The following is an 18,726-nucleotide window of genomic DNA, read 5'->3' on the forward strand; positions in this document are numbered from 1 at the left end:
GTTTTGCTGTGTGATTCCCTCATGGTCCAGTTAAAATAGAAGAGAATATCAAAAATATGAGGACCATTCAAAAAAAATCTTCAGCTGGACTTACAGACTACTTAAAGGTTTCTGGGAGTCAGAGTTAAGAGTCACCACTGTGGTCTTTTAAACTGGTTTCCTCTTAATTTTTACCTATGGCAAAGCAATTACCTTTAGATTAGTAATGTTTGTCAGTGACCGGGGGAGGGGACTGCAAAGCTATTTCAGACAGCAAGAAAAATAAATGCAAATTATTTTCTAATGCCTTTCCTTCCCTTAAGCTATACATGTTCAAACAATGTAAATACTATTTGAAACAGGTCCATTTACTTAGATATCTAAAATTACATCCCTCATTTGAATAACTCTGGGATCCAAATATATAGAATGATTTATTTACTAATATATTTTAAGCCCCCTGAAGTAACAAAATAAATTAAAACTTAACATTAGAATAAAAAAGTACAGAGTGCCATTTTGCCTGTATAGGGGTGCTGACCCTGTTTTATTTATTTTTATTTTTATTTTTTTTTAAAGATTTTATTTATTTATTTGAGAGAGAGAATGAGATAGAGAGACAGCATGAGAGGGGAGAGGGTCAGAGGGAGAAGCAGACTCCCTGCCGAGCAGGGAGCCCGATGCGGGACCCGATCCCGGGACTCCAGGATCATGACCTGAGCCGAAGGCAGTCGCTTAACCAACTGAGCCACCCAGGCGCCCGCTGACCCTGTTTTAAAAGATAAGTAGAACACAATGAATGGAAGGTCAAAGTCGGGCAGAGAGGTGTATCCCAACTATAGTGCCAGTGTAAACCTAGAACCTTCTAGCAAACCAGAATGCCGGGAACCAAGGCTTTCTCTGATTAGAATTCCTTTTAATTATGTTGTAAAGGTTGAGAGCCAGGTCCTTCAGATGTGTTTGTGATACACGTTACGGAGGCATGAGGGATCAGATGTGTTCTCAGAGGTGTTTATTAACTCATCACTAAGACTGTGAGTCAGTCTGCCTCTCTTTTCTCACCTGGATGGGCCTTCTTATTATTCATTTTTATTAAATCCCGGTTCCCCCCATTAGAATGCTTATCCATCATGCTTGTGATCGATTTATTTAGTGTATGTCTTCCCTACTCATCTGTAAGCCCAAGGAGGGTATGGACCAATGTCAGCTTTGCCTACTGTTCGGTTCTCGGAGTTCAGCAGATGACCAGGCACTTAATACCTACATGAGAAATACTTGTTAACCAAGTGACAGATTGAGTGAGTGCATGGGATGAAAGAATTAAAGGCATTATAAGCCACATTCCGTGGGAAATTACTGTGACAAGAAACACAGGTGATTTTCCACAACCACCACTGATGGATATCCGGGGACATGAATGGATTCATTCATTTGTTGACCAGTTCTTTCCCTAAATATTTATTGAATTCCTCCCATGTGCTAAGCCCTGAAGATACAGCAAGAACAAGATTGACAGTGTCCTTGCTTTAATGAGATTTGTAATCTAGTGGGGAACTCAGACCTTTAATTAGTGTCGTGCGTAGTTTGTGTGGAGGCACAAGGCAGCAAAACAGAACCTTAAGACTAGCTTCGTGCCCACAGGGTTACTGCTGCTGTTGTCTCTCTCTTCCGGACGGAATTAGTGGGATGTGTGGAAAGACACTCCTAACTGCCTACTCACTCACCCACCTCCCTCGCAGACTCTGAAGCACTGGCCCGCCGCACACTGGCGTCCCCGTGGAGGCAGAGATCAGGGCTTGCTCAGTGGCGCATCATTCTAAAAATTCCATCAAGGCATGGATCAAAGATCATATCATTGGGTTAAAAAAAAGGTATTAGGTAGTAATTTCATCTGTGGAGAAGGTAAGGTAGTACTACTTTCTATGCAGCAACTTTCTAATTAAAACAAATGATAAAACCAAAGCACATCCTCAGAGGCAAGTCATTGCTCTTGTTTAGATTTTTTAATTCCTTATCCAACATAATTTTTGTTGATTTTTAATTAAATGGGGGGGAAGGCATGAAAACAGTTTCATCATGAAACATACAAGTATGTACAAAGGCACTTTCTCTGCCATTTACTTGTATCTTCTTTCCCATCTATTTCATTTTCTCATGGTATTCTGTTTTCCCTTTTTTAAATTACATTGACCCATGATTGAGACATTCAGTGAAATTCTCACACACTAAGTTGTATATCCGGATGTATCAGTATTAAAAGCATAACATGGTGGTCTAACAAGTATTGGAATGGCTGAGAGATCTTGTTCTTGTTTTAGGTTTTGATTTTTCTATTCTTGGTTTTAGAAATAGGTTGGCTGTTCTTTCTTTACCTCTATTAGTTCTACGTGGAGATAGGAATTTACTGCCTTCAAAGTCTATTTCCAACCTTAATATTATCACACAAATCAGTGGCTCCCTGGCAGAGTAATGAATAATGGGAGAAACATAAAACAATGCTGGTATATCTGTCCAACTTCCAGATTTAAGGCCTTGAGAGTGAGCTGAATAGTCACAAAAGGAAGACTTTATTTTTCTTTCCAAGATCTCCATTTTACAGCAGTCTCTCTTTTTATAACCTTTTTTTTGATGTCGACTACTAAACATCTTTACTTTTAGTACGATAATACAGTAAAGTAACAGACCACAGCTCTTGAGCTAAATGAGATGTATGAGCTGCAGCTACCTTCATGCAGTCTCATAATCTAAGGTCTGTTTATCCAGATGTGACAAACCAGTAGGATGGTTCATTTGTTCACCTAATCAGTGTTTATTGAGCACCAGCCCTGTGCTAGCAGAAACCGTAGAACAAAGCGGGCGTGGGTCTTGTCCTGGGAGCTTACCATCTGGTATTGGATTCAGGCAGGTCAGTGCTGGCTGACAGGATGGTTTGATGGGTGCTGTGCTGAGGGGAGTAAAGAGCCTCTGGGACAGAAGATGTGGAAGACACATGGGATGTGGAACTTGAGCAGGAGCATCTTCCAGGAGGAAGGAACGACAGGCAGGTCTGATGAGCTGCAGGTACAGGCCGGAGTACCCGAAGTATGCAAGAAGATGGCAGAAGATAAGACCAGCGACAGACGGGAGTCTGAGCGTAAAGGATTTGTAAGCAGGGAGTGTCCCGAGGACTGCTGCATTCCAGAAAGTGTGCCCTGTGGGAAGCTCGGCGGGGGGAGGGGGCACCGGAGCCGGGGGCCAGCTGGGGTACAGTCACAGCTCACGGAGGCATAAGTTAGAAAGCGGCGTGCCGTTATTGGAAAGTGGACAGGGCAGTGGCTTCCTGGAATGGGTTACTCAGACGTGCTACTGGAATCTTATGTGTTGATGATCTCTTTAAATGCCCAGCAGTTAATTGATGTATATTTGCGTTAAGGGTTAGGACCAATTTAATTTTCCTACCGAATGCCCTAGGAAAATCTGGGCTCTTGTGAATAGCCTTTGAAAGTGTTCACTTACTAACAATATGGCGTGCTATGTGCTTGAATTTATTTATTTTTAATTTTTTATTTATCTTTTATTTTTTTCCCCGTGTGATTGAATTTTTTTTTATTACGTTCAGCTAGCCAGCATCTAGCACATCATTAGTTTCTGACGTCGTGTTCAACGACTCATTAGTTGCGCAGAACACCCAGTGCTCATCACAACACGTGCTTGAATTTAGATGTGCTCACAGCTAAGCCTCTGCCTAAATATTTGCAGTAACAAGAAGTTTGTTATTTCCTGAGGCAATCTGGTCCAGAATGGAAATTCTAAAACTGCATGCTTCTGAATCAAACTCAAAAAATTTCTGCTCCTCATCCAGCTGCTAGCTCTTCTCAGACATCTTTTCTTCCTATTACATTTCCCTGAATATTTTGCCATTCCACTGTTTGGTCTGACCTTGCGGATTCCTTCCCCTCCTGATCATCTCCTCTTCTCCATAGACTTGATTTGTTAGGATCCTCCAGGACAGCTGGCCCATGAACCGGCGTTTTGAATGTCTAAACTCACTCTTAGACTCTCAGGCCCAGTGTTGTAGTCTGGCGTTCATCTCTGACTCACTTCTTTGGTGTGGTTCCCATTGCAAACCATGAGTTAACTAATTCACCATGACTTAACTAGTAAATTAATTAGTAAATAAGAAACTCACGGAAATCTAAATTACAAATGGAATTGTACTGAGACCAGGGAGAAGAAGGACACCGAAGGTGATGGCCCAAGCAGATTTCTTTGTCTAAAATTTGGCATCATTATTTTTCTAAGTTTAGTGAAACACTGCTTTCACTATGCAGTGTTTCCTTTTTAAGACATTCACATTTGGGCAGCATACTCCACAGCGAACATTTCTGCATGTGAAAATTGGATGACAGGATTCAAAAACCCACAGGTCGTCTTAGGTCCTTCGTAATGGAAGGTTCTGCAGCGGATACAGGCTCTGTCAGCCGCATTCTCCACCTCACTGAAGCCTTCTATTTACCTGCCTAGAAGCTTCAAATTACTTCTTTGCTTTGTCTTCCTTTTAGAAATACTGAAAAAATTCCTGCCGCTCAATTCCTTTGTTGGAAAATGCAGATCCAACACTGCGTGTAAAGGCTATGCTAAGGCTGTACAGCGCAGGATGCCAAGTCACTGAATTATCTTTCCCGCCTGTCAAGGACACCACTAGACAGAGGGTCCCAGGGCCCTGCCAAGGTGTGTGAAGAAATGCCAGTGTATTCACACAACAGAACAAATATCATGTGTTTTGACAGTCTTTTCTTAGAATATACTCTCCTTCCTGGGTCTATAATTTAAATACAATGTTAAGAACTTAAAATTTACTAGTCTAGTTAATTCTTGATGATAATGGAAGGGGAACAGCGGTACAAATTATAGAACTTGGACTCTGTAACGGAGAGGCTTTTGAGGTTACACCTCTGTGCTCTTGGCGCGATAGTAAAACACGGAGTCCTCCTGGCGTTGCTATTTAGGGCGTTGCTACTTAGTCACCTTACTTAATTGCTGTGCCTCAGTTTCATCATCTGTAAAATGGAAACAGCAATACTCGCCTCATGGTTTTTTGTGAGGAAGGAATGAAATAACATGTCAAATGTCTAGCTATTCTCATCTTCTCCTTTAAAAACCACAGTATACTACAAAGATCAGTTTGCATTGCATTCCCAAAACTTAACACTAGGAAGTCAGAATGGTATGAAATCAAGAGTCGTGGGCTAGTTGGGACCCCATTGTCTATTTCTGGGACTGACACTGGTCGGTCGGCTCTGTGGCCTTAGACTAGCCATCTTTATTGTCCTCCACCAAATGGAGTTGGTCACACCTGTTACCCACTTCACAGGTGTCATTTACTGGTTCATGTTACAGATAACTAGCGGCTGCCTGCGTGGGGGCCAGGCGTGGGGAATACAGTAGCAAGTAAGATGAACAAGATAAAGTCCTCTCCTCATGAGTTGTACGTCCTGCTGGGGAAGACAGGGAAAACCCTGATATGTGGATAAAGGAAGGCAGTTTTGGTGATAGTAAGTGGGGGCATGGGGACGGGGAGGGGATGCTGTCACATACAGTGATCAGAAAGGGTCTCTCTGGTTGAGCTGAGAACTCCGTTCATGGCTTCCCATGGGAGGCTCATACCTGGTGTTTATAAGCACTGGCAGCACTGAGGAGGTGGGGTCCTGAGCAAGGAACTGGGATGCAATCGGTGGCAGGCACTGAGGCTATGAGCATGTAAAGAAGAGGTGTATAATCAGCAATAGGAGGTCAAGAAAGGCTTTTAGGCAGGGAGAGGGGGGAGGGGGACACTTAACTTGCGTCCTGGAAGACAGCTGGGCCAGCCAGGTGAGAGAGGAGGGGCGTGGGGAAATGCCCACAGAGCAGAGAGGACACGAAGACTCTTGGGTGGAAATATATGAGTAATGAACTGAAGTAGTAGTGTGTGAGGAGGTGGTTCAGAGGTGATCAATAACAGTGGGTCAAGATTTGGTGTGGATAATCCTGAATTTGTGTAATCCTTGTAGAGTGTAGCAGCTGAATGTAGTCTAGCACTTCAAAACCACAGTGTTTTCAGAACTACATTGCCTCACAATTCATGATTCGTGGATGAATTTCAACTTTTTAAAACCTACTTTTACCCAAACCTTTTCCATTTTGAATCCCAAGCTGCTGGAAGTAGACCAGTTATCTACTGTGTTTTCAGGGCCTGCCACACCACAAGACCGCCTTACTTTGGAGAAGGGGATCGAGTCGATTATCATTTTATCTCTCAGGAAGTTTTTGATGAAATGCTAAACATGGTAAGAACATTTTCCTTTGTTTGTATTACACAAGAAACCACGTCCTCTGGTAGCAATATTAGGAACTAGTGATAACAAAGAGAAAAATGTTGTTTATTGCGAGAGAAGTGTTCTTGGGTTGTTTTTTCTTAAGCCAGGTATACATCCTTGTTGACATGCAGCTTTATTTTAGGATCTTGGAGAGAATGTTGTAAATTTTCAGTAAAGCTCAATGAGTAGACGTTTCAAGAAAATGGAAATAAGAGCGCTACGAAAAGTTCTTGTGATCTGTGTTTATCATGTGCTGCTGTCATTAATCAGACTTTACTCAAGATAGGCAACTCTCACAAACAGAGCTGATGTGCGAAGCTTATGAACTGAGCCTCCCTTGGTGTTGGAGTTTTCTGTCCAGAGACCACTTCTGTTTGCTTTCACTGGTGCTTTCTTTTCTTTTTAAGATTTTATATTTATTTATGAGAGAGAGAGAGAGCAGGGGGAAGAGCAGAGGGAGAGGGACAAGCAGACTCTACGCTGAGTGCAGAGCCTGATGCGGGGCTCGATCTCAGGACCCTGAGATCATGACCTGAGCTGAAACCAAGAGTTGGACCCTCAGCCGACTGAACCACCCAGGCACCCCATCACTGGTGCTTTCTACCCGTTGTGGCTAAGCATCATTTCATCATGGTGTGTTTCATACAGTTGCCTGTCCTGGACACATATATAGCCTTAACCTTCCACATTATACATCAGTGCAGGTAACTGTGGTACGATTAAGCATGGGATCTGCAGTTTCTATGAGTTTAATCTTGAAGGGCCAGCTTTACACATAGTGCGTGTTTTCTCTTACGTTCACAGAGAAACCCAAGTGAGAAAGTCCTGTAATCCCTAGGCCGTTTCCCCTCTAACCTTGTCAAAAGAACATCTTGGAGATTCTTTATAATCTTCTCTCCTAGGGCTGTATTTTGGTAGTTCATTTGAATGTGTCCAGAGTACTTTGGGATTTTTATATTTCTAAAAGCCTTAATAGAGATAGGAAGCATTATCTTGATATTAGTAAGAAGGATTCCTGTAGGACTGTTTGAGTTGAAAGACAGCTAGTTCCCGAAATTCATGTTAATTTCTCTTGTTAGAGTCTGAGGCATTTTTTTCTTGGTTCAGTTCATCTGTTCTCAGTACCCCATATGCTCCCCTGACGTTCCATACCTTATTGGATCAGTAGTAACTAAGTCTGGTTCAATTCCTAGTCTAAGAAATCGCTGTACTTACATACCATATTTGGTTTTACAATTTGACTCCCTCTACAAAATCCTTGTACGGGTGCGTAGTACTTGTTTTTACTGCTTCTTCTAACTTATGTTACTTCAGTATAATGTCATTTTCTTCAACTTGAATTTTGCTTCTGAGCTCCTTTTCCTTAAAGCGAGCTAGAGACTGTTTCTAAGAGGCAGACCTAGGGGGGCGCCTGGGAGGCTCAGTCGTTAAGCATCTGCATTCAGCTCAGGTCGTGGTCCCAGGGTCCGGGGATCGAGCCCCACGTGGGTCTCTCTACTCAGCGGGAAGCCTGCTTCTCCCTCTCCCACTCCCCCTGCTTGTGTTCCCTCTCTCGCTGTGTCTCTGTCAAATAAATAAAATTAAAAAAAAAAAAAGAGGCAAACCTAGAGGTTATAACTCATGACATATTGTCAGCGTCTCCAGTCACACCAACACACTCAGCCGTCTGTATATACAACCCCCCTCCCCGGAACACCCACCCAGACCGCCTGCCACCCCTCCTTGGCAGTCTACCCTGACGTACCCAGGCCCTGGACACCTCCTGTGGACAGTCACATCCACCCACTCCTCCATTCCCTCATCACCAACACGTGGAATTGCCACCCCACCACATGCCTACAGACACATGAACTTTTCTTAAGGACATAAATGCAGTCACTTCCCTGAAGATATTCTTCCTCTCTTATTGAAGTAAGATCACAGATCTGGAGGCTCCTGAAATATGATTATTGCTGTTCACTAAGAAATCCACAAGCAGGAAGGTGTATCCCCAGCCAGAAGCTGGAGGACTACTTAATCTCAGTTCTTTAAAAAAAGGTTAACAAAGCCTGTTTTATATATAAAAGCACAATGTCAGATTCTTCCCAGCTCTGCATTCTCCCAGGAAATATCTTTGGGGTCCACAGAGGGAGGCCCTTGTGTGCACCTGTGTACACACAAGTAAACAGATGCATAGTATATATCTGAAACGTGATTCAAGAGTACATTTTGAGGGGCACCTGGGTGGCTCAGGCCTGACTCTTGATTGTGGCTTAGGTCATGATCTTAAATGTCCGACTCTTGATTGTGGCTTAGGTCATGATCTCTGGATTGTGAGATTGAGCTCCGTGTCAGGCTCCACACGGGGCATGGAGCCTGCTTAAGGTTCTCTCTCTCCCTTTGCCCCTCGCCCACCTCCAAAAAAAAATACATTTTGAAAACAGGGTGAGTCACAGTAAACAAGATAAAGTATATACCTGATGGGAGATTCGGTATCTTATCTACCTATATAGATGCAATATATATATATAAAAGATGTCCTAGTATTTCCTCCAAAGAACAAAGAAGGTATGACATTGAAGGAGTAAAATATTAGGATATTTATTGTTGAGTTTTTAACGTTCAGAATGCATGATATAAACTTCTTTGGATTGCAAGGTGTGTAGGTTTTCCCCATCACTCCTAGCAGTCACATTCACTAGAGACCCACTGCACCACAGCAGATATTTTGTGTCTCATGGACTTCCGGGCCCCCTGTCCCGGGACAGATAGCCTGTTCCCGATCCCCAAATCTCCAGGACGTCTGGGGCCAGGAGGCAGAAGTAGCATAAAGGACTCCTAATTGCTACTGTTCTTAATGATGATGCCGCCATCTGATGGGATTCAGTTGATGGGATTCAGCCTTACAAGTTTTCATTTCATCATTTCTTTCAAAATCCCATGCATGAGGAGCCACAGTTGCCAAGATCATCCATATTTTTATTCCTTCTTTTGCAATCAGCTTTCCAGTTTAGATGAGACCTAGTAGCTTAATAAATATAACATTATCAAAGAAAAGGTCAACTTCGAGAGGCATGTTTTAACTTGGACTGTTTTGCAAGGGAGTACAGCCTTGGGAAGAACTGGGCTTCCAGAATGTATAGAAGGCAGTATTTAAACCTCAGATGACTACAGGGCACACAGAAATTCTGTTGAAAAACACTTGGGGCAGTGTCAATAAAAAGCTGTGTTTTATAAGGAAAAACAGAATTGGGTCTGTTTTTCACGGCTTATCTCAGGATGCAAAGGTTTTTGGATGTCCCTGTAATTATTGGCCTTCAGGCTTATCTGGGAGCGCAGGGCTTTTTCTGGGGTACCTGTCCTGCCAGCATAGCCGGCATGGTTGAGGCAAAGGGCGAGCTGTTGGTTTTGCTTTCTCAGTAATGACCGTTTATGGCACAGGTTTGGCAAGGAAGCAGGTAAACAAGCAAAATGATCTGTTCTACCAGAAGCTTCAGTGCCTTCACTCGCCCCACGTGTTTTGTCAGCAGACTCCAGGAGCTCCAAAAACTTAAATTTTTTTTTTTTTTGCCAGCTGAGACTTCTGAATAAATTTCTCTACCACATTTTGATATTAAGTTTCATAAGCCCATCATCAGCCTTCGATTTGTAAGTTTCATGAAAGCATACAAAAGTAAGACGTCAAATAATTTCATTTATGTTAACTTTCGTTATGGCAGCTGTTATATGAAAATCTCTGTACTTCTCAAATTTCAGGGGAAATTCATTCTCACATTTAATTATGGTAATCACCATTATGGATTAAATAGGGACACCATAGAAGCTATCGCCAGAGACGGTTTAGCAAGTTGTATTCACATGGAAATAGAAGTAAGTGTTTTCTCATTCAGTCAATTTATTTTTAATGCATGTGTGTGTGTGTGTGTGTGTGTGAGTCGGTATATATATACTTGGGGCTGAGGAGGGGATACGAATGCAGGTAGCACACTGCCAGGCACAGGGGGAAGCTTATCGTTCCTATTGGCGGGGGGGGGGGGGCAGACATGAACACTTAAATGACAGGAGTTACTCTATAAGACATGGCTTGCACATACCCTTGGGACAGAAGTGCTCCTCGGGATTTACTTTCTAAGTTAATTTCCTCACCAAATTATCCCTTTTAGGGCATGGTCTCTGTTTATATAAAGTGATATTAGGTAAAGGTCCTTCTCACAGGCTGTGGAGCTGGTGCGTGGCCCCCTCAGGACCTGCCTGGGCAGCTCCGCGCAGCCGCCCTTGTTCTCTGCTTCCTCGGGGGAGACGTGTGCGCTCTGCCCTCATTGACCCCCCGCTTGCTCGCTGGTTGCAATCCTTTTCCGCTCTGAGCGATTTAGACTTGCAGAATTCAGGAGACTTCCCTCTCTGCCCCCATATCCCATCCTCCCCAGTGACCTTCTGTAATGAGAATATGCAGAAGTTTCTCTCCAATCCAGATCCAGAGTTAAACCATGACTATCCTACTTATCTGTTTTAAAAATAGATAGCTTTATTAAGTATGTGAAGTCTTTAAAGATAGTTGATCGTCTTTTTAAGGTACCTTCACCGAGCAGTCTAACAGTTTTGTAGTCAGAAAAAAAAGTTAGAAAAATGATTCCATTAGGTCAAACTTAACAGAAAACAGAATCTGGGCTGGCCAGATATTCCTTTACTATCGACTCTGAAACTTCTTTAAAACTTGTTTCCTTTGTAACTGGGCAGAGAAGGAGACTGATTCCTTTTTGGCTCCTTGGATTGGGGTGTTGCCTCACTTCAGTGAGACTGGTCATATTTCTTCCAGCTCTTCAGTTTTTCTAACTTCAAAATCCTGCAGTTCTCATCTTTCCACAACTGATTGCGTTTGCATCTTTAAGGAGGTTTTCTGTGTTTCTATGTTAATAACCAAAAATATCTTCCTCGGACAAGGCAGAAACTCTCCAGCTCCTTGTGCTTACCTTCTTCCGGTTCACTGGTTCTCTGAGTGCTGGCTCCTGTCTCCTTTTTCCTCCCTGAGAACTTTCTCCTACTCATTTTCAAGAGGTTGACTCTATAAACCAGGCTTGATGTCCCTGATTCTCCCAAGCGAAAGCATTTCTCCGAACTGCTCTAGTCATTGACACTTTTAGAAATTACTTTTTTAAAAGATCCCATATTTCAACTCCCACTCCCCCCACTGAATGTTTAAAACAAAGATTTTGAATGTTGAACTAAACTACTGATGATGGGATTGAGGAGGAAGGAGCTTTAGAGTTCATTTGGAAGGGCTCTTGCATTTCAGCTAGGAGGAAATTAGTGCTCGGGGAGCAATTGTGGGGTTTGCTCGTGGTCTGCAGGAGCTGGGGAGCCACAGTTATTCACCACCCAGCCCTCCTGATCCACAGACCACCACCGCCCTGCTCCTTGGCATGAGCTCCTGGCAGCTTGGCTGTCCCTTGCTCTGGGTAGAAGCTGTGAGATGTAATAGGAACCAGCCAACCAGGTTGCTGGTTTAGGAATAGGCCCGGTCCCAAGGAGATGACAAAGGGGTAACAGAGGAACCTTTTTTCTCTGGTAAGATCTTTATCTCCTGGAGCTGCAAGGGTGCTCTTTGAAATGTAGACTTGAAATTACTTCTGAGTGGGGTACCTGGCTGGCTCAGTCTGTAGAGCATGCAACTCTTGATCTCTGGGTTGTAAGTTTGAGCCCCACATTGGGTATAGAGATTCCTTAAAAACAAAATCTGAAAAAAAAAAAAAAAATCAGTTTTCAGTACTAAAGATGCAGCACTACTGTGAATGTACCTGTTTGTATCTGGCAATTTTCTTTTTGTTTTTCTTTTCTTTTCTTTTCTTTTTTTTTTTTTTAGAGCATGAGCGGGGGAGTGGGGAGAGAGGGAGAGAGAATCTCAAGCAGGCCCCATGCCCAGTGCGGAGCCCAAAACGGGGCTCGATCTCATGATCCTGAGATCATGACCTGAGCTAAAATCAAGAGTCAGACACCTAACTGACTGAGCCACCCAGGGACCCCTAGCAATTTTCTTTTTTAACCATCATGTTTATTAGAGTAGTTAGTTAGAGGATAACCAGGTAGTTCTTTTACTCCCAATAACAATATTTGATGAACAAAGGGAAGTAATCCAACTTTGAGATATTTGCAGGAAAATAATAGCTAATTATCCAAATAAATCTTTTAATACAAGACTACTTATTACACCTATGTTGTCAGATGTCTCCAACATGATTTCTAAATTGTGTATCTGGTTCTAATTTATTACCTTTTCTTTAAACAAATAGGGTGTAAGAAGTTTGAAATTTTCCTATTTTGAGCCTCGATATATCCTGGTGGTGCCCATGAACAAGGAAAAATATGAGGAATATTTGCGGAGAAAAGGATTATTTAGTCGTGTAGAGATTGAATTTGCTGTCTCTAGAGTGGACCTTTATATTGAAATCAACCAGAAATTTCCAGGATATTTTGATGCAATCATCAATGCAGGTCAGTAACCTTCAGCAAAGTTTTATTTTTGAAGTGTAAGGTCACTGGGGGAAAATCCTCTCTAACAGACATTCTTAACTGTTGGCTGACTGCAGTTTCTTGTGGTTGTAGGACTGGGGTCCCTGCTTCTTTTGTTGGCTCTCTGCCAGGGGCTGCCCTCTGTCCTACGGGCTGCTGCCAGGTCCTGTGCATGTGGCCCTTCTGTCTTCAAGCTGGTGACAGCACATCACATTCTCCTCATGCTTCAAGTCTCTGCTTTCCTCTTCTACCAGAAAACTCTCTTCCTTTATGGGGCTCCTGTGATCATGTGTAGGCCCACCTGGGTAGTCTACCTTCTGACTGGCCCAAACTCAACTGATGAATATCCTTCATTACATTTGCAAAAATCCCTTTTGCCATTTAACATGACATAATCACAGGAGTCACACCCCCTCACATTCACAGGTTCTGCCCACACTGAAGAGAGGCAGTTATATGAGGGTGAAGTGTCATGAGGGTCTTAGAATTCTGCCTACCACAATAGTCATAACATTAGATGTAGCTTAAAAAATCATTACCACCAACAGTTGCAAATTGGCTATATTTTGGTATGATTCTGTTGCCTTAAAGTACCTTTTCTCATTTACTGTAGATGATCTGGAAGTTGCCTACCAAAAGCTGAGTCATCTCATCAGAGAATACCTTGGGTTGTCTGAGGAAACATCCAAGAATCTGGCTCCAACTGCAGGTACTACCCTCTCCCTTTTGTGCCAGGAAAACAAGTCTGTGAATTGCTATTTAGGTACTCATTGAGCAGGCTCAAGCTGGTTCTCGTTAATCCCTGTCCTTCCTCCTGTGTGATGGTCCCCACAAGTGAGCTGCGTGAATCAGCCCCCTGGACCTGTCCCTCTCCTTGTCTGGGTGGCCTTAGTGGCACTCACAGGACTGTCCTTCAGGGACATGCTGGCTGGTGCCTCCTTGGAGGTTTCTGGTAAATAAGGGCCAGCCTCCTGGTTCAGATCTCAGCCTTCTAGAAGTTTGGCTCCCTTAGGGAGCTGAAGTGGTGTTCTGCTTTGTATTTGTCTTTAGCATTGTTTTAATCCAACAGGTTTCTTTCTCCTTTTCTTTGCATTGCCACCGTCCTCCAAGTGTGGTGCCATTGAGGCTAGTAGAAGAGCGTGGTCAGAGGGTATGAACCTGGTTGTGGCCCTCCCGCTCCCTTGGGCAAGCTGCTTTGCTGTTTGGAGCTTCAGTGGACTGTCTTGCTAGATGGAGTTAATGCTCTGCATTAAAGGAGATTTAATGCCTCATGGAGTATCTGCAGCAAACGACATGGGCTGTAGAGCCATGTATCTCCTTGGAATCCAGGAATTCTAAAGCCCTAACTTAGAATTTTGGTACCTGAGTATTTTGAGATGCATTTAGAAGGTTCTCCCCAATCCACTTCACTCCCACTGAGATGGCTAACTATGAAAAAAAGACAGAAAATAAGTGTTGGCAAGGATGTAGAGAAGTTGGGAAGGTAAAATGGTATAGCTCTGATGGAAAACAGTATAATGTTCCTCAAAAAATTAGAAATAGAATTACCATATGATCTAGCAATTCCACCTCAGGGTATCTCCCCAGAAGAATTGAAAGCAGGGACTTGCATAGGCCCTTGTACACCAGTGAATGCAGCATTATTCACAGTAGCTGAGAAGTGGAAGCAATCCAAATGTTCGTCAACAGACAAATGAATAAACTAAATGTGGTTTATAAATACAGTGGAATGTTATTCAGCCCTAAACAGGAAGGGAATTCTGACACACGCTACATCGTGGATGAACCTTGAGAACATTCTGCTAAGTGAAATAAGCCAGTCACAAAAACACAAATACTGTCTGATGCCACTTTTACGAAGTACCTAGAGTAGTCAAATCCATAAGGAGAGCAAAATGCCAGAGGCTGGGGGAGGGAGAGGAACGGAGTGTTGTTGCTTAACAACTACAGAGTTTCACTATTACAAGATGAAAAGAGCTCATGGACTTGGTTGCACAACACCGTGAATATACGTAACACAACTGAACTGTACACTTAAAAATGGTTAAGATGGCAAACTTTATGTTATGTGTATTTTTACCACCCTAATGAAGAAAAAGGTCCCCTCCGGTGGGCTGAACTGCTGTCACATATCATATTGTAAAACGTTGACGTGAGACCCTGGCTTACTGTGTGTTCGTGTGCTTTTAGCCTTTGTGACTCTTGGCCCAAGTAGGATTTCACTGGCCAAGTTGAGGCAGGCCTGGCCATGATTTTGCCAGAGTTCAAACTGATAGTGCCCTTTTGCAATTTTACACATTCTTTTCAGGTCAGGTACCCTTGGAATTCTGGAACGAGGTCAGTGTGAAACTGGTAACAACCAACAGATAACAGAGTGAGGCTGTCCTTCTAGGTATGTCTTCTAGGAGACAGGTGACCAGGGTATGACTTCCTGCCTTCAGAGGACCAGAAGAAAGTGTGCCCTGTGCACAAACAGGCATTCATGGAGGACTGGAGGACTGTGCCCAGTCTACAAAGGGGGGACATTCAATGACGAGTGTGCCCGTGTGTTTATCCAGCACTGCTCCCATTGGTTCTTTAGAAAGCCGTCTGTGCCTGGCAGGGTGCACCGTATATCTCATGAGGCTTTGGTAGCTGGATAGAAGTGTCTCATGAGGAAATCTGACTCTCTTTGCTTTTAATCTTTGCTAACCCAGCAACTTCTGATGTTTAATTTGGTCTCCTGGGTGGAGCTGTCCCACTGGGGGCGCTCTCCTATGTTAGAACACCCTGCCCTGATCCCTGAGCCAGGCCCATCTCCCACTGTAAGTTAATAAGTTGGTGTTCTGGCTTTTAAATCAGCCCCTCGTGGATTTAGATGAGCGTGAGTCAGTCCCCTGAGCCTGACCATTTCTGAGGAACGGAGAGAAGCATGTTTGTCAGTCCGTAGCACAGAGGGCTCCTCTGAGATGTAGCGCTTGAGCAGGACTCTGCCTCTAAGCCAGTGGGGCTCCAGCCCTCCATCTTTCCATATTGTGCAACCACCAGGACGCTGACTATTGGGTGCAGTTGCCATTTGGTGAATTAGTAGACCAGATAATGTGTGCATAGGAAAACAGACTCCCATTTTAAAAAGGTATAATAAAACTTCATTTATTTGGACCAATTAGGTTCGGCTTGTCGGATTTAATGGAAAGTATGAATTATAGAATTTGTTAAAATGTTACCCCTCTCAGATACATTTAATAACAGAAACTGGGTCATCCGGTTATTGACTAATAGAGCATCAGCTTTAAAAAGTAGAGGGGAGGGTAATACATCGATTCCCTGACCTCCGTAAACCCCCATTTTCCTGGCAGGTTTAGTGTTTTGGAAAATAATGTGTTTTCTTAAGAAACCACACCACCTCATTTTATTTAAATAGTCAATCTGTGGAGGATGTTACTGTCTTCAGTTGCTGGTTTCAGGATAAACTTGCAAATAAAGTGACTTTGTGGAGGCCAGACATGATTCAAGTGAGTATTTAAAAATTCTAAGAGCATAGTCCTTACTAATAAAGCTTTTAAAGGATCTCTAGTGCATTAAGAGTAGAGCCAATGGCCTCTTGGCGTCTCAGGGCTGTAAAGTGTATGTCAAGGAGGACAGGCCCAGATGTTCACAGCTTCACTGCAGGCGAGCAGGGCCCAACCATAACCACCTCAAAATGAGCATCATGACTCCCCAAAAAGGGACCAGAGCCCCAGCAGGGTCACCACCCCAGGCCTGGCTGGCTCTTAAATTTTTGCTTCCACTCTGAGCTGGGTCCCTCTGATTTTAAATTCTGTAGTTCAGGTATGTTTACATAAAGACTTATGTTACTTATTTAAATGTAAATGAGACCCCTAGAAGAAAAGATCAATAATTTTAGCAGAGTGGGATATTTTTAATATTTAATTGAGCTGTCAAAGGTAAGAAATTGAAGTAAAAAATATTTAAGAGTCTATGAAAGACAGTCTGAACAATTAGAAAATTGAACTGGAAATAGGAAACCTTAGTTTTCTATTCCAGATTTCACCAATAATCATTAATTTGATTAGAGAAATCACTTTGAACTTCCATTTCTAAAAAGGCCAACTGCATTTAATATTATGGAACATTCTAGAATTTGCTGAGGTTTTTTCCCCGTTAGATTAGACTGCCTATAAGTTAGGCTCCAGTACAAACTGAAATCTGGTGGCCAATGGTATTGTTTTCATGGAAGCAGGAATCCTGTACCAATGCCAATTGGGCAGTATTCCTAGATATTTGAAGTAATAATACATAGCTTTATCTTTAGTAATTTCATGTTGCTAATTTGTAACTGAGGATGCAATTTTAATTTCTACTCTTAATGATGAAACTATAACAAAGTCATAAAAGTAAGCCTGAAGTCTATCAGTATAACCACCCCATCCGTCTGGACCCAGAAATGCAAACCTTTACCAGAGGAGAGACTAACTGAATTTCCATTAAATGCACATACAAATAGTAACTTTAGGTACAGAGTGATTGTAAAACCTCAAAATACTGAGATGTACATTAGTTAAAAATGTTTATCAACCATGGTATGGATGATCTTATTTTTTTTTCCCCTATAGCAGTGCAGGTAATATTCATTTACAAAGCATGAAGACTAAAAAAATCCTGATCAAACAATACAGTTTTTATGAAATAAGAAAAAACTCACTCTATTCACAACTCAGTGTAAGGGATGTCTTTACCCTCCATGTGTCTCTATACAACCTATTTCTGGAATACTTATCTGGTGCTCCCAATAAAGCTTTTTTAAAAAGCTGATCCAACTGCCACTCTGAGTTCTTGCTATAGAAATCATAAAATAAAATTATATTTGCAAATCATTATTTAGATCTGACTAATGATAGAGGAAAATGATGATGGTGATGATGAGACAAACGGGGCACTTGAGCAATTTACTAGTCCCCACGTGGTGCTTTTATCTCTAATAAAGGACGGGCTATCATTTGCCAAATGATGTGAATTGTTGAATTCTAAAAGTGGGGAAAAAAATCCTTGTGTGTCTGATTCTAGGAAACCAGGGGTTTACAAATAGAGCCTTCAGCATTGGGTTTCACTCTTCTTATGCCTTTCTATTTTATTTTATTTAATTTTTTTGTGATTAAAAAACCATAAAATTAGCCATTTTAGCCATTTTAAGTATACAACTTAATGGCATTAACTACATTCACAGTGTTGCATAACCATCCCAACTACCTGTTTCCAAAAGTTTTCATCCCTCCCACACAGAAACTCCATTCCCGTTAAGCAATAACTCCCCCTTTAGCCCCTGGTGACCTCTAATCTACTTTCTGTCTCTATGAATTTGCCTATTCTAGACGTTTTTACTGTTCTTATATTTTAAGTTAGCCTGTTTCTTGACTAAATTTGTATTTAATCTATAACTGTCATGAACTAGGGAGATAGGAATGATGAGCAGGGCCATCCCCTCAGAAACCCCACCAGGAGGCAAGCTTTTCTTTGTCCCCACTCTTCCCTAACCCCTCCCCAGAGACGTCTAGTTCTACTGGAGGCACAGGGTATCTGCCCAGACGAGGAGGTTCAGGGATGACCCAGAGTAGTCCAAGCTCATCCTGCTTTGTGGGGGAGAATGGACAGTGGCCAGGAGCCTGGTTTGCTTCTGGGGATAGACCACCCTGGGGTCACCTTGGAGGTCTGACTTGGTTTGCAGTCTCTGAACATCAGGTCTCCCTCAAAGTGGGCTGAGACTAGTTTCTTCAAGGCTGTTCCACACTGGTGTGCCTGCCCCTGGCCACAGCATTTCAGAGCCATGTCCTTAGGACTGGGTTAAGATGATATATGGGCCACCAGAAAATGTATGGGCTTCTCTCATAAACAAGTGCCTGCTGAGCTGATTGTGTCCATGGTCTGTCCACGAGACCAGAATCACACG

The 18,726-nt window shown here is 42.7% G+C and overlaps 1 protein-coding gene across 3 annotated transcripts in view; it reads left to right on the forward strand.

Moving 5' to 3' along the window:
- The window catches only part of LRGUK (leucine rich repeats and guanylate kinase domain containing), a 109,043-nt gene that overhangs the window by 52,781 nt on the left and 37,536 nt on the right, over positions 1 to 18,726 (forward strand). For 2 of the 3 annotated variants that reach the window (XM_088018423.1, XM_088018425.1), the window contains exons 12-15: positions 6,188 to 6,284; positions 10,050 to 10,163; positions 12,581 to 12,782; positions 13,414 to 13,509. In XM_088018423.1, coding sequence (XP_087874549.1) covers positions 6,188 to 6,284; positions 10,050 to 10,163; positions 12,581 to 12,782; positions 13,414 to 13,509 — 509 coding nt within the window. Of the gene's footprint in view, positions 1 to 6,187; positions 6,285 to 10,049; positions 10,164 to 12,580; positions 12,783 to 13,413; positions 13,525 to 18,726 lie in introns of all 3 variants that reach the window. The other variant, XM_088018424.1, reaches the window with a different exon arrangement.

Source organism: Eumetopias jubatus, unplaced genomic scaffold (genome assembly GCF_037043125.1).
Source record: "Eumetopias jubatus isolate StellerSeaLion01/CBP00866 unplaced genomic scaffold, mEumJub1_p1.0 scaffold_14, whole genome shotgun sequence".
In the NCBI taxonomy this organism is placed as follows: Eukaryota; Metazoa; Chordata; class Mammalia; order Carnivora; family Otariidae; genus Eumetopias; species Eumetopias jubatus.